General features: G+C 33.7%; 1 protein-coding gene across 2 annotated transcripts; it reads left to right on the plus strand.

Annotated features, from left to right (window-relative positions):
* Nucleotides 1–1,123: 1,123 nt before the first annotated feature.
* On the plus strand, nt 1,124–4,467 carry LOC112759193 (uncharacterized). 2 transcript variants are annotated; one of them, XM_072219610.1, is made up of 13 exons: nt 1,124–1,483; nt 1,602–1,744; nt 1,836–1,940; nt 2,076–2,159; nt 2,255–2,370; nt 2,450–2,551; nt 2,634–2,747; nt 2,952–3,011; nt 3,133–3,199; nt 3,352–3,405; nt 3,489–3,563; nt 3,651–3,686; nt 4,276–4,467. In XM_072219610.1, the coding sequence occupies exons 1-13, from the start codon at nt 1,336–1,338 to the stop codon at nt 4,387–4,389; spliced, it is 1,218 nt and encodes a 405-aa protein (XP_072075711.1). In that variant the 5' UTR covers nt 1,124–1,335; the 3' UTR covers nt 4,390–4,467. The 2 variants fall into 2 exon arrangements, with proteins under 2 accessions (XP_072075711.1, XP_025663795.2); XM_025808010.3 differs by having other exon boundaries at nt 1,124–1,473; nt 1,646–1,744.
* The last annotated feature ends 8,787 nt before the right edge of the window (nt 4,468–13,254 follow it).

Here is a 13,254-nt window from a genome sequence, read left to right on the forward strand (position 1 = left end):
ATCCATAAACTGATAAAAGCGCGCACACACACTTCTCACGTTACATTATTTTCTATCTTCGGCCTCATCGACTAAGCATTCGTTCATGCACGCCGACACTGTCCACTGTGAGAAACAAAAACAATGAAAGCAAGCATTTTTGCGTCTCCAACCAATCCCAATCACCTGCAACCCCTCAAATCACCATATAATCCTAATTGCATTGTTAATTAACCATTTAGAATACTCCTTCTTTATTTTATCCTTTTCTTAATTCTCTCTCCACGTAGCTTTCGTGACAACACCAAATTACGTGCAAGAATCCCTTGCGGTATGTTGCATTTCGCTTATGTTTGTGTGTGTGTGTTTCTTTTTTATATATTCGTAATATGATCATAATTTCTTTTCTGTCATCACGTTTATGATCTATGCAACAATTTTATTTTAATTTATTTTTTTAATTTTTTTTCAATTCAAGCAATGTGACTAGTGTATGGTTTCTTTTGATATCTGTGATCAAAGTCATGCATATATATTCGCTTACCCTACTCGTGTACCGTGTTTTGCACTTTTAAATTCTTCAGCCAAGTCTAAGAACGAAAGAGGGTTTTTTTTCCCATGCACATGCTATTTATGTATGAACAATAATGTTTGCACAATTTTCTTTTACACACAGTAATAGAATACTCATCATAACAGTACTACACTTTATAATAACAAATGTATTAGTATTCTGAATATTTAGCTATTCAATGTTTAATCTGCCCTTGCTACCGTGAAGAGCTACTAGTAATTGAGAATTTTTTGTCGTTTTAATAATTTTGGAGCACTATAAATGTTCTAGCTTAGTAGATTCAGGTGAGGGATTAATGCTGCAAATTCATCAGCAGCTTCACTGTGTTATAGATATCATATGGCTATGGATGTCATGAGTGATAATCAAGTTGGGTTTCTCATGTTTTTGACATGTATTTTAATTTCAAGGGTATATAAGACACCATATACAGATTCAACCCCAAAATGAGAGATACTTAATGGTAGATGCCATAGAAGACAGTGAATGATAATATGGGAACTCCCATGAGAAGGTAAGACTTCCATTATTTTTCACATGGAATGAATATTCTTTGTAATTTTTTTTCTGTCTTAACAATTTGAATTGTCTGTGTAACTTTAATGTCACGAGTTCAGGTTATACTGTCTGCATTATATTTTTTGGGTGTAAATTCTGTATTAACGTGATATGATATGCTTATATATGTAATGGATTTTTTTCCTTGAAAGGGTAAAAAAGAAAGAGGGAGGAGAAATTAAACATGATTGGAATAGTACCTTGCATTATATATATATATATGTATGATGTTTTCTTTTGCTTTTTTTTTTGGTGGTAGTGGAAATATTAACGAGACAATGAGGCTTACTTTAGCAGCTTTAGTTGGAATTGTTTTTGGATTTTCTCTAGGAGTATCTTTTCCAACTGTATCATTAGTTAAGGTGACTCCCACTCTGTCTCTCTCTCTCACTCTCTCTCTATATCTATATACACAAACTATATTATTAAATTAATGTAATGAATTTTGCACATAAGTTCTAAATTTTATTAGATGATTTTTGTCATCTATGTACTCTCTTTCCATGCCTTGATCTTACATATGTTAATGATAAGTACACGGGATTTCCAACCAAATCAATCTGGGATGCATGGGCTTCATTGAAGGGAAACAAAAGCATGTTGCATGCGCATCACAACATAAGTGATACAAAGGTATGGTTCTACTGATGATGGTACACTTATGTTGGAAACTATAGGCACCAGCATTGCACTGATAAGGTAAATAATTTTGACTCTGATGCAGATCTGGGTAGCTACAAATCCTCGAGGAGCTGAAAGGCTTCCTCCTGGTATAATCAAACCTCAGTCAGATTTCTTTCTTCGTCGATTATGGGGCCAACCCAGTGAGGTGTGTATACTTATATGCACATTTTGTGAAAAACAAAAGGAAAATGCTTCACACTCATATATATGACAATATGAGCTATTGACAGTTTTATCTTCGCCTATCTGACTCTCTTTTTGATGGAGGTGGCACTTGCAGGACCTAATTGTCAAGCCAAAGTATCTTGTAACCTTCACTGTTGGATATAATCAAAGATACAACATTAATGCTGCAGTGCAAAAGGTAATTTCAGTTTCTCCCTTCCATCATCAATATGTATTGTAATCTGTGCTCATCCACTAACCATTGCTTTTGGTGCCTCTCTTTGATTATCACAGTTCTCTTCAAACTTCACAATTGTATTGTTTCACTATGATGGGCGGGCTAGTGAGTGGGATGAATTTGAATGGGCAAAGAGAGCTGTCCATATCTCTGCAATCAAGCAAACTAAATGGTTGGTAAAGGATGCATTATGGATCTTTACCTCTTATAAACTCATTTTTTATATGAACAACCTTAAAATTTGTTTCAAGGTGGTACGCAAAACGTTTTTTGCATCCTCACATCGTGGCTCCTTATGAATATATCTTTATTTGGGATGAGGACTTAGGTTTGGAACATTTTGATGCAGAGGAGTAAGTCTCAAGAAACTCATCTTGTATGTTACTATAGGTATTAGTGACAATTTCGTAAATTTGAGTTTCATTATTGTTCCAGGTACTTAAAAATGGTTAAGAAACATAACTTGGAGATATCACAGCCCGGTCTAGATCCAATTAGTAGTTTTACATGGCAGATGACAAAGAAAAAGGATGAAGGTGAAGTCCACAAGTAAGTGGAAAACCTTTTTTTATATTAGATATGTTTCCTCTGTCTTCTTTATCATCCTCAATAACAAAGGCAATGAAGTTGCCTACATGTGAGTTAAATAAATCAGTTATACTACTTTGTGAAAACCATATTTCTTTACCTTTGGTTCATTAAGCGTGATGCTAAACTATTAATTATTCTTTCTCCCCTGAAACTATGGTGTAGGATGGTTGATGATGGCGGGTGGTGGCAATGTAGTGATCCACATTTGCCACCTTGTGCTGGGTAAGCAAAGCCAATACGCAACTTTTCTTCTCTTCCATTCTCCATCTTGCATATATATATATATATATATATATATATATATATCCTCATTCTTTCTTTTGATTCTTTAAATGCTTATCAGATTTGTGGAGATTATGGCTCCTGTCTTTTCTTCAGATGCATGGCGTTGTGTATGGCATATGATACAGGTTTATGTCTAAGTTTTGTATCTATATAAGCATAGATTATATTACTTACTTACTATCACTATAAAATTATATCAAATAATGATAATTACGCTTTTAACAGTGGTAGTACTAGTACTTATTATCTATTATTCTCCGTGTATTATGTGCCGCAGAATGATCTAATTCATGGATGGGGCCTTGATTTTGCTCTAAGACGATGCGTTAAGGTTATTATTGCTAGCAAGCTAGTTTGTGTTTGTTTGATATGAATTTTTGGGTGAAAATTAAGTATTGTTGTGCTTGGTTGCAGATTCCTCATGAGAATATTGGAGTTGTTGATACTCAGTGGATTGTCCATCAAAGTGTTCCATCTCTAGGGAACCAGGTGAATGAAGCTTTAAAATGTTTCTTCCAAATCACAACACTTGCTTTTACATGGATTAAGTGGTCCTTTCTTTGTTTTCTTCAATAGGGGCACGCAGAAGATGGTAGAGCACCATGGGAAGGGGTATGTATGCATGTCTTCCTACCACAATTGGATTATGATCATTCATATACGTCTGTGTTTGTAAAACTTTTTCCATTTTTTTTTATTTATGCAGATGTTTAAACTTATATGAATGGACAAAATTTTATTTTTCTTTTCTTTATTGTTTTACATTCATATATGTCTTATATGAATGGACAAAATTTTATTTATGCAAATGTTTAAACTTATATGCATCGAAATTTGAAACATCTTGGCATTCATGCTACATCTTTATAGATATGCATTAAGAGAGAATATTTATTGAGTTATCGGTTTTTATTATTGGGGGTATTGCTAACATGTAAGATTAAAATGTTTTTGAATTTAACTAATTTGTGTTCTTAGGCCACATTTTAAAAATATAATAACAAAACTTTTTTAATGATTTTGATATATTTAATATATTAAAAACATAAAAAAATTAATTTTTATAAAATGTTTTCTTTTATAATATGTTTAACATATATCTTTAAAATACACGTTAGCAAAATTCATAATAAACGTATTAATAAAGTTAACTCGTGTCACTAATTAAATCTTTATTATTATTATTATTATTTTGCATCAGGTGAGAGAAAGGTGTCATAAAGAATGGACATTGTTTCAAGATCGTATGGCTAATGCAGAGAGAGATTATTTTCAGGCAATGGGAATTATTCCACGGAACACGACAGGTAGTTAGGGACATAGGGGATGACTGTGCAAAAGAAAAGTAGCTTCGAAAATTACAATATTACATAGAACTAGAAGTCACGTTTTTATTCCATTCTTTTTATTAAATACCTTTTTACGAGACATAATTCCTGCATGCTCCATAGATGTGTGACTGCGTTCTTTCATGTAAATAGGACGCAACATTTTGGTATACATTCGGGCTTTTCAAGACTTCGTTTATTTTCACGCATTATCCATGAACAAAAATCAAAGAATTGATCATACATTCATCTGTAGATAGACAAGCAAATTTCATAATGTATTCTACAAAGCCAGTAAAATTGGCATTTAGTTATATATTGTTAAAATTTTATAAAATCGTGACTAACATAAATTAGCCACTAATATAGGACTACGATTAATCGGATCGTTAGTTTTATAGTTTGTGACGGTTATTTTTTTAGCAACGATTTTTAAAATTGTGGAGGCTTTTAGCTAGACACAATATAATAGTAATTAGCACAGTTAAAATTATGGCTAAAATTTGCAAATGAAATTAAAAAAAAAGAATTCATTGACTACCGTTAAATTTTGGCTAAAATATTAATTTATAAATTTGTCATAATTTCAATTGGGGTTAACTATGAAGATTAAACTATATATATTACATATATTCTTGTTACACTAGCGTGATAACCCGTGCATTGCACGAAGTTCATGTAATTTAAAGGTTTTTAAAAGGAAAATACTAAGAATATAACTAAAATATATTCTATAAAGACACATATGTTGTATTAAATTTGGATAATAATAAAATTATCACTACATTAAAATATCACAATAGAATACAACAATTATTCAATATGTCAATAAATAGTATAACATGTTTTCTAAGATAATAAAATATATTAAAAATTATTAGACACTAAAAAAAAGATAAAAAGAGTCCAAGAGAGATGTAGTTTATGGATAATCTTAAAAACATAGATTGTCAAGATATCTATTGACAGCAAAAGAAAATATTTATAACATATATAAATTTGTTCATTAATCAAAAAACAAAATATGTCGAAAACAGTTTAACATATACTTCAAAATATCTATCAAACAGAGTTATACATAGGAGGCCTAACATCGTTGAATCGACAACTCTATCTGGCGGTTAGGTAGCGAGTCGAGTTTCAAGGTAATGTTGTCCCCATCCTTTAAATTGTATACTCTACAACATTCATTCCACCCGACCCTAAACTTCCATTCTCCATCTCTTCCTCTACTCTTGAGTAAGTGGAAAAAGAACACATTCTTCTCTACATTGGAATGTGGACCAGTGATCATCCAAATCGAACCATCTCTTGATAGTTTGAGATATGAAGAAATTTCGAAGACAGATACTGCAATGAATAATTCATAGTTAAGATAAACATAGTATTTTCATACCCAATGAATAACAGATTTAGGAAGAATATTTAATAAGTTTGGAAGAAAAAAAATAAAGAAATCACTCTTTTAAGATCAACTTACCAGTCTAGATTGACCCAGATCCGAATTTGTGATGGTCTTTTGATAATAAACATCTGGAGTGTATCTGATTCAGGATATTTTACACATGTTAGTCACCACATTAAAAAATACCGATCTATAACATGATATTAAAATCGAAAACACAAGCAAAAAAAATTACATTTAGCATTACCCATGGTCAGATAAATTCGTTTGTCTCATTACTTTGTTCGTTGACCTCCATTGATAAAGTGCTTGCACCACACAAATCTATGGGATTATGCGGATTATCCCCTTCCAATGTCCCATCTTCAGCATTGTTTTCATCACCATATGATGAAAACTCATCATCAGATGGTTCAGACCCAGATAGAACCATCACATCAGGTGATGGGCCCTCATCAATCCTAGTATACTTTATGTGGAACACTCTTGATACGTTATCAAGTGTCTCTGGGTCCATTAGCTCAGGCACATATGAGTCAGGATCAAGGCGAATTTGGATGGGCTGGTTCTTGTGATTCCACGATGAAATAAAAAAAATTCCGAAACCAACATATCTAAATTGAACAGATGCCCCTCTATTGATAAAATAGAAAGATCTAATCTGTTCAAATGAGGTGTCAGTTATAAGCAACTGACCATTGTTTCTTCTCACTTCCAGCACTAAACAATTATCTAGCTCATCAATGACATAGAACATTGTCCCTAATTCTTCGCCATGAGTTGAAACAAAAGTTGGGGGAAGAGCTCTCTCACCCTATATTCAATTTTTTCCCTAAAGTTAATTCATGTCTAACAAAGCATGCTAAAAATGGATCACATAATATTACATAATCATTTAGCAAAGAGAGGTATATATACATTTAAATCTACCATTATTACCAACTGAGCAACAAAAGAGAACAATAATCACCTAAATGAACTGACATTATAATGAGCATCACAAAAATAGGTAACTAAGTAAGAAACACATATCAGGTCTTTTTGAATGTCGAGGAAAAAATACTGAAGTTTTGAAAGAAATAATGAAAAAGAAATTGCTGTTATCTTGATGGATTCTGAAACCAAAACACCTACATAAACATCCAATCATGTTTTCACGTATTAATAAATGTTGGATTTTCAAATTCACTATCATTATATGTATGATTAGTAAATATTATCTTTATTTATTTTGAATGTACATTGATAATTTATCAAAATTAATATTTTTAGAGTTGTTGTAGTCTAGACTCATTTCAGATTAGAAAGATCAAGAAGTCAGAGTTAGCTAATCAAAGTTAACTAACAGGCAAAAGAAACTATCAAAAGGAGGAAAGTAGAAAAGACCACTAACTGAATATAAATTAAAAACAAAGCATTCGAAGTTAAAGATTTAACCCACCTCTTTAATCGGTTAACATGCATGATATAATATTCCAGAATATATTTGGTTACCTGGTTATTGAAAAGGAGAAATCTGAAAATCCGTTCTTTTGCATTGGGCCAATATTCTTGGGTTGCTAAAAACCTCTTATTAGCACATAATGATATCATTAGAGGTTAAGATTGAGACTTTTAACCAAGAAACCAACTAACTAAGTATACCAAAAAAAAAAATAAAAGGCAACAAATTAAAAGTATATTTATGAAAAATACTCAAGAAACCACTTTAGAAAACTACTATACAACATATTTTAGAGATTACGAAAAATTATGAAATGTGGCCTACATATAAATGAAAAGCCAATAAAATTAAATTACAACATGAAAAATATCTAAGAAAGAATTAAAAAAAAAAATTATAGATGGCATAACATCGATATTTAATTGACATTAAAATTTTCACAAGTTAATGTGAAATATATTGAATAGAAAAGTAGATCAAACTTCAATGAAATTGAAAAAGCAGCAAAGAAAAGATCTTCTCTAATGCTCAGCAGTATACCTGTTTGGATCTTCTCTATAGGCATGCATCGCCATTCAGCCTTATGATTCTTGGTGCATGAGTAAACCAGTTGACCTATGATGTTTAATATCACAGAGGCCAAACACCTTCCTACATGCTTTTTCAGATCCAAAACCAGCAACATTCTCAATTGGTCTCTTATACATCTTCATCTACCAAGAGATTACAGTATAAAAATTAGTAAATTAGCATTTATTTGAAACAAAATAAAACAAATCATAGAAAACACAATGATGATACCAATATTGTTCTGAGAGGTCGTTTGGGACAGAAAACGTCGATGGAAGTCGACTTAGTTTCAAAGCTAGATCTTCTTTCGATGTGCCATTCGTTCGTTCCCATCCTGTAGCAGTACTTGAACTATTCTGCAATCCAAATTGGGAGTGATCTATTTATCATGTATCAAATCAGAAGAAGAACTTAGAAAATATACTAACATAGTTTTAATTAATGTTAATGATGAATTCCTATAAACTAATAAGCATAAAATTGATTCTCAAAACACATAATTAACTAACAATCAGAACCAAAAAAATCAAAGATTGTAAATACATAATAATCAAAACCCACCATTTGTTGCAAATACATAACCAGTAACCACCCCAAAGATTGCATTCATCCACGAACTTCTAAGCATTCAGTGTCTCAAAATTGTCCCAATAAGTTCTAGAGATATCCATACACTTCATTTTGAGGTTCTGCACTAAAATCCATCACTCGGATTCATTTCTTCTAGATTAATAACTCACAAGGAATCCATATCCACGGGAAATCAAATTTAAAGGGAAGAAAAAACCCACTCATTACACATAACCTTATAATCTACTTACTTTAAAATATCTGCATTAAAAAAGCTTTCTCCTTCATTTTCTTTACAGTACATATCGAAGTTATAGCTATATGAAAGTGCTGAAGCTTAACTTCAATCGGGATGCCAATAATTCAAACTCTCCTCCATGTACATCAGAAACCCAAGAAGCATACAATTATACCTAAGAGACACCTAATCAAAAACTAAGAGACAGAGAAAAGGAAACCACAACCAAACCCAAGAATGTAATCTTATGCACAATTTCACTTAACTCTTAAAAAATATCCCACTTCTAACCAAAATGAGAGGAAGCAGAACAGACAAAAATCTCTCAATTACTACCCCCTTTCCCCAACTTACCCCTCAACTAATCTCATCCCGAAACCAAAAATCACTCCAAAATCTCAAATTTACCCCAAAACGACTGCACGAGCTGCCAAAATCAGCATTCAAATTCACCACACCACACACAAAAACGACTGCACGAGCTGCCAAAATCACGCCCAACGCAGAATGCGACAGAATCAACCATAGATTTGCAAAAAAAAAAATTGAGCCATAAAAGAAGGGGGATAATAAAAGGTTCCTAGAGAGAGAGAAAGGCTAGGGTTTTGAGGCAGAGAGAGAAAGCGCGTGAACTTACAGTGACATTGAGGTGGCTCTATTGAAGCTCGAGAGTGATCCCCGCAAGAGTGTGGATGAGCCAAAGCGTTAGGGTTTGAAAGTGGCGAAGAGAGACCTAAATCATTTAATCAAGAAGACCTTCTATTTTTCCCTAATTTGAAATTCCAGTGCATACTCCGTAACAATTTTTGCTTTGGGGGAAAAATGCTCACATAAGTTCATCAAGTTAGCGTAGAATCTCCCGAAAATCACTTATTTCCCCACTGGCACCGAGAAGTGAATGTTTTTCAATAGGCTTCAAACGTTCAATGCTCTTGTACCGCAGAATAGATCCATATGAGCCTATGATTGACATAAGTCCAAAGTGAGACCAATGAATACTTTTGCAGACAATCGAAAGAAAAATACTATATTTCAAAGCAAATATGTCCAGAATTTATTGTCAAAGCAGTTTCTAATTTCCTTAAGTACTATAGTGAAAATTCAAGGGATCAAGACCAAAATGTAGCACTAGAAAAGACAAACAAAAAAGTATTCAGAATTAAAAAGAAGGCACAGCTAGTTTCATATAAAGTATTAAAATTGAAATTCAAAGATCTGAAAGATTGCCCAAAACAAACTATAATTCTAAATCTACTATAATATTAGCAAGAAAAAAAAATTGAAACTTATTTTATTTAATATTGATTCAAATAAATTTATTTTTTACTATTTTTAGAAAATTTTGTTTGTTATCAAAATATCTGGGCTGAACCTATATACCTTGTTTTCAAAAAAAAATTTCTTTTTTAAAACTCATTCAAATAATGTATGTAAGAGTGATAATTATTTAAAATGTTTGAATTTATATCCTATTAACAGTGAAAAATAACTTTCTTTATATAAAAAAGGGAAGAAAAAATAAAGGATAAGTACGATTTTGGTCCCTAACGTTGAGGGCCAGAATCGAAATCGTCCCTCTTGTAATTTTCGAATTAAAATCGTCATTAAAATTTTTTTTCGTATTAAAATCGTCCTTTTTAATAAAATTTTTTGTTTTATTCCTAAACTACCCCTATTCCTATTTTAATAATAAAAATTATAAAATAAAATAAAAAAGAAAACGCGTAAAAACGCGTTGGGGGTGGAAGAAGAAAATGGTATACGAAGGGGGAGGGGAGGGGAGGGGAAGAGAAGAGGGGAAGGGGGAAGGGGGACGGCGCCAGGGAGCCTCCGTGGTCGCCGCCGCCGCCTCCTCCAGAACTCTGATGATGATGACGATGAAGGGGGAAGGTAAGCCGCCGTCCCGCCGCCGCAGTCTCGCCGTCCCGCCGCTGCCTCTCTTCTGTCCAGATCTCTTCTTTGTGCTTTGAATTTCTGATTTGGCTTTGTGTTTCTCTGTTTTGAATTTGTTAATTTGTTACTTGAGTTTCTGTTTCTCTGTTTCTGTTTGGGGTGGGGGGAAGGGGAGGCGGGGAGGGGGGGTGACGCGGGGTGGGGGTGGGGGTGCTGGGAAGGGAAGACGGGGAGGGGTGACACGGGGTGGGAGTGGGGGGGTGCTGGGAAGGGGAGACGGAGAGGGGGGTGACCGCGGGGTGGGGGGAAGGGAAAACGGGGAGGGGGTGACACGGGGTGGGGGTGGGGGTGCTGGGAAGGGAAGACGGGGAGGGGGGTGGCGGTGCTGGGAAGGGGAGACAGAGAGGGGGGGTGACCGCGGGGTGGGAGGGGAAGGGAAAACAGGGAGGGGGGGTGACGCGGGGTGGGGGTGGGGGTGCTGGGAAGGGGAGGCGGGGAGGGAGAGGGGGACGGCGGCGGCGTTGGTGGTGGTATTGGTGGTGCTGGTGGTGGTGTATGTTGGTGTTGGTGGAGGTTGTGGTGTTGGTGGTGGTGGTGGTGGAGGAAGTAATTATGTTGGTAGTGGTGAGGGTATTTTTGTTCAAAAAAAATAAAAAAGACGATTTTAATACGAAAAAAACTTTAATGACGATTTTAATTCGAAAATTACAAGAGGGACGATTTCGATTCTGGCCCTCAACGTTAGGGACCAAAATCGTACTTATCCCAAAAAATAAAGACAAATTATAACACGCTTGAAAAAAGTACATTTTTTTTAATGATTTTGGGGTTCATTATTTAAATTATTGCATACATTTTAATAACTTGTAAGAAAACAATATATATATATATATATATATATACACACACCAAACAAAGCACATGTCTATATATAATAATCATGCTTTATTCAAAAACACAGAGAAACATACTCACACAGAGAAATTTAAGTATACGAAAGAGAACAATAAGTTTCATAAACATCACAACTCTGGGAATCAGTTCACATTACATATCAAAATAGATCTATTCACAACATACTTTACCAATTTTCCAACTACTTAACAGAACTAACCAAAGTACTGACAATTCTTTACAGACTTGGAATTATATTATAGATATCTATATATATTGTAATGAAACTGATGATTAGCCACTACACTTATCCATCCTTTCAACAGGCTCAACAGTATTTTCACATTGACCAAAGGCACTCCGAAGCTCTTCCCTAATAGTGAGAGGCTGATGATTCCCAAATAAATTGGAACCTTGTGAGGACGAAATTCTTGCATGAAAATCATGGTTAACCGTCTATAGAGAACACAGCAACATATAAGAACAACGAATACAGAAGCCAAAAAAAATGAGATGAGAAAAAAATCAGGTATGATCAAACTTTGAAGACTAATAAAACAAATATTAAACAAATAAAGAAAAAAATTTAAATGATACATATGTATGCATATATGTATTACTGTTCACATAGTTTACTAAGAGATAAAGAATCAAAGTGCATTAGGTCAAGAAATACCCAACAATTCCAGTTGAGAACAGAAATCGGTGAAACCTGACCCACTAGAGGACTTGAGCTCGATGAACATTGAATGCTTGCATTGGAATGAAACTCAACTGGATTCTTAAATTCGAAAAAAAAATGAGGAACAAAGGGATCCAGATCAAATTTCTAAATCGAACAACAGAGGAATAACATCAGTAACTCTTAACACATGACACATGAAAAACACAAAACAATATAGCCAATTCAGGTTGACTCGATCAGAAACAAAGTGGACTAACTCAACATCATATTTACATAATAATATTATCACCTGTTGTTGATTATCACGGGTGGAGTCCTCCAAAAACTTCACAATATCAATATCATCACATATTGCACGAACAACGTGAATAGATATATTCAATTCATATTCAACAGGTCTAGGATCCACTATGAAGACAATTTTCTTGTTCATCAACTGAGAAATCATGCTATTCGGAATAGTGTAATCATCCGTTGACTAAGAAAAAAAAAGAAAAGGTAGATTAGCAAAATTCACATACCTGAACCATAAATACTAAACTGAAAAGAAGGACAATTAAATGAAATTAAAACCAAAATGATTACTTAGGAGGAATTTCTTTCGTCTATCAAAAAGTTTGAACAACTCTTTTTGAGTATTTGTATCACCTCATCATCCTCAAGTATGAAAATATTGCTGCCATTTGAATGGAAAACAATAATTTTGATGCGATACCTACATAATGTAAACAAAAGAAAGATATACACTAAGAAACATGTGCAGAAGATGAAATAAAAGGAAAAATAAAACTGGTACCAACAACTCTGAGAGATAAGATAGATACCTTCGTATGGCATCAACACACTCAACTCTACACAGATAACAATAAAATACATTCCCAACATGACAAACGGGTGCATTACACAAACAGCAGCAGTACCACCATTTCTGATGTTTCAGCACATCAATAATCTCACCGATCAAAAAACAAATCTGATCCTATAGAAAAACAGTAATTCGTATATTATGAAACATGTTTTATCATACTACACATGTTGAAATACAGTTCAGATGGCTGAAAACATAAACATAAATACTAACATTTTTTTATGCAGAAGAATATATTTTAGCACAAAGAATGTCAGCAAGCATCTCTTTAATGGTATGCACTTG

Source organism: Arachis hypogaea, chromosome 16, assembly GCF_003086295.3.
Source record: "Arachis hypogaea cultivar Tifrunner chromosome 16, arahy.Tifrunner.gnm2.J5K5, whole genome shotgun sequence".
Classification (NCBI taxonomy): domain Eukaryota; kingdom Viridiplantae; phylum Streptophyta; class Magnoliopsida; order Fabales; family Fabaceae; genus Arachis; species Arachis hypogaea.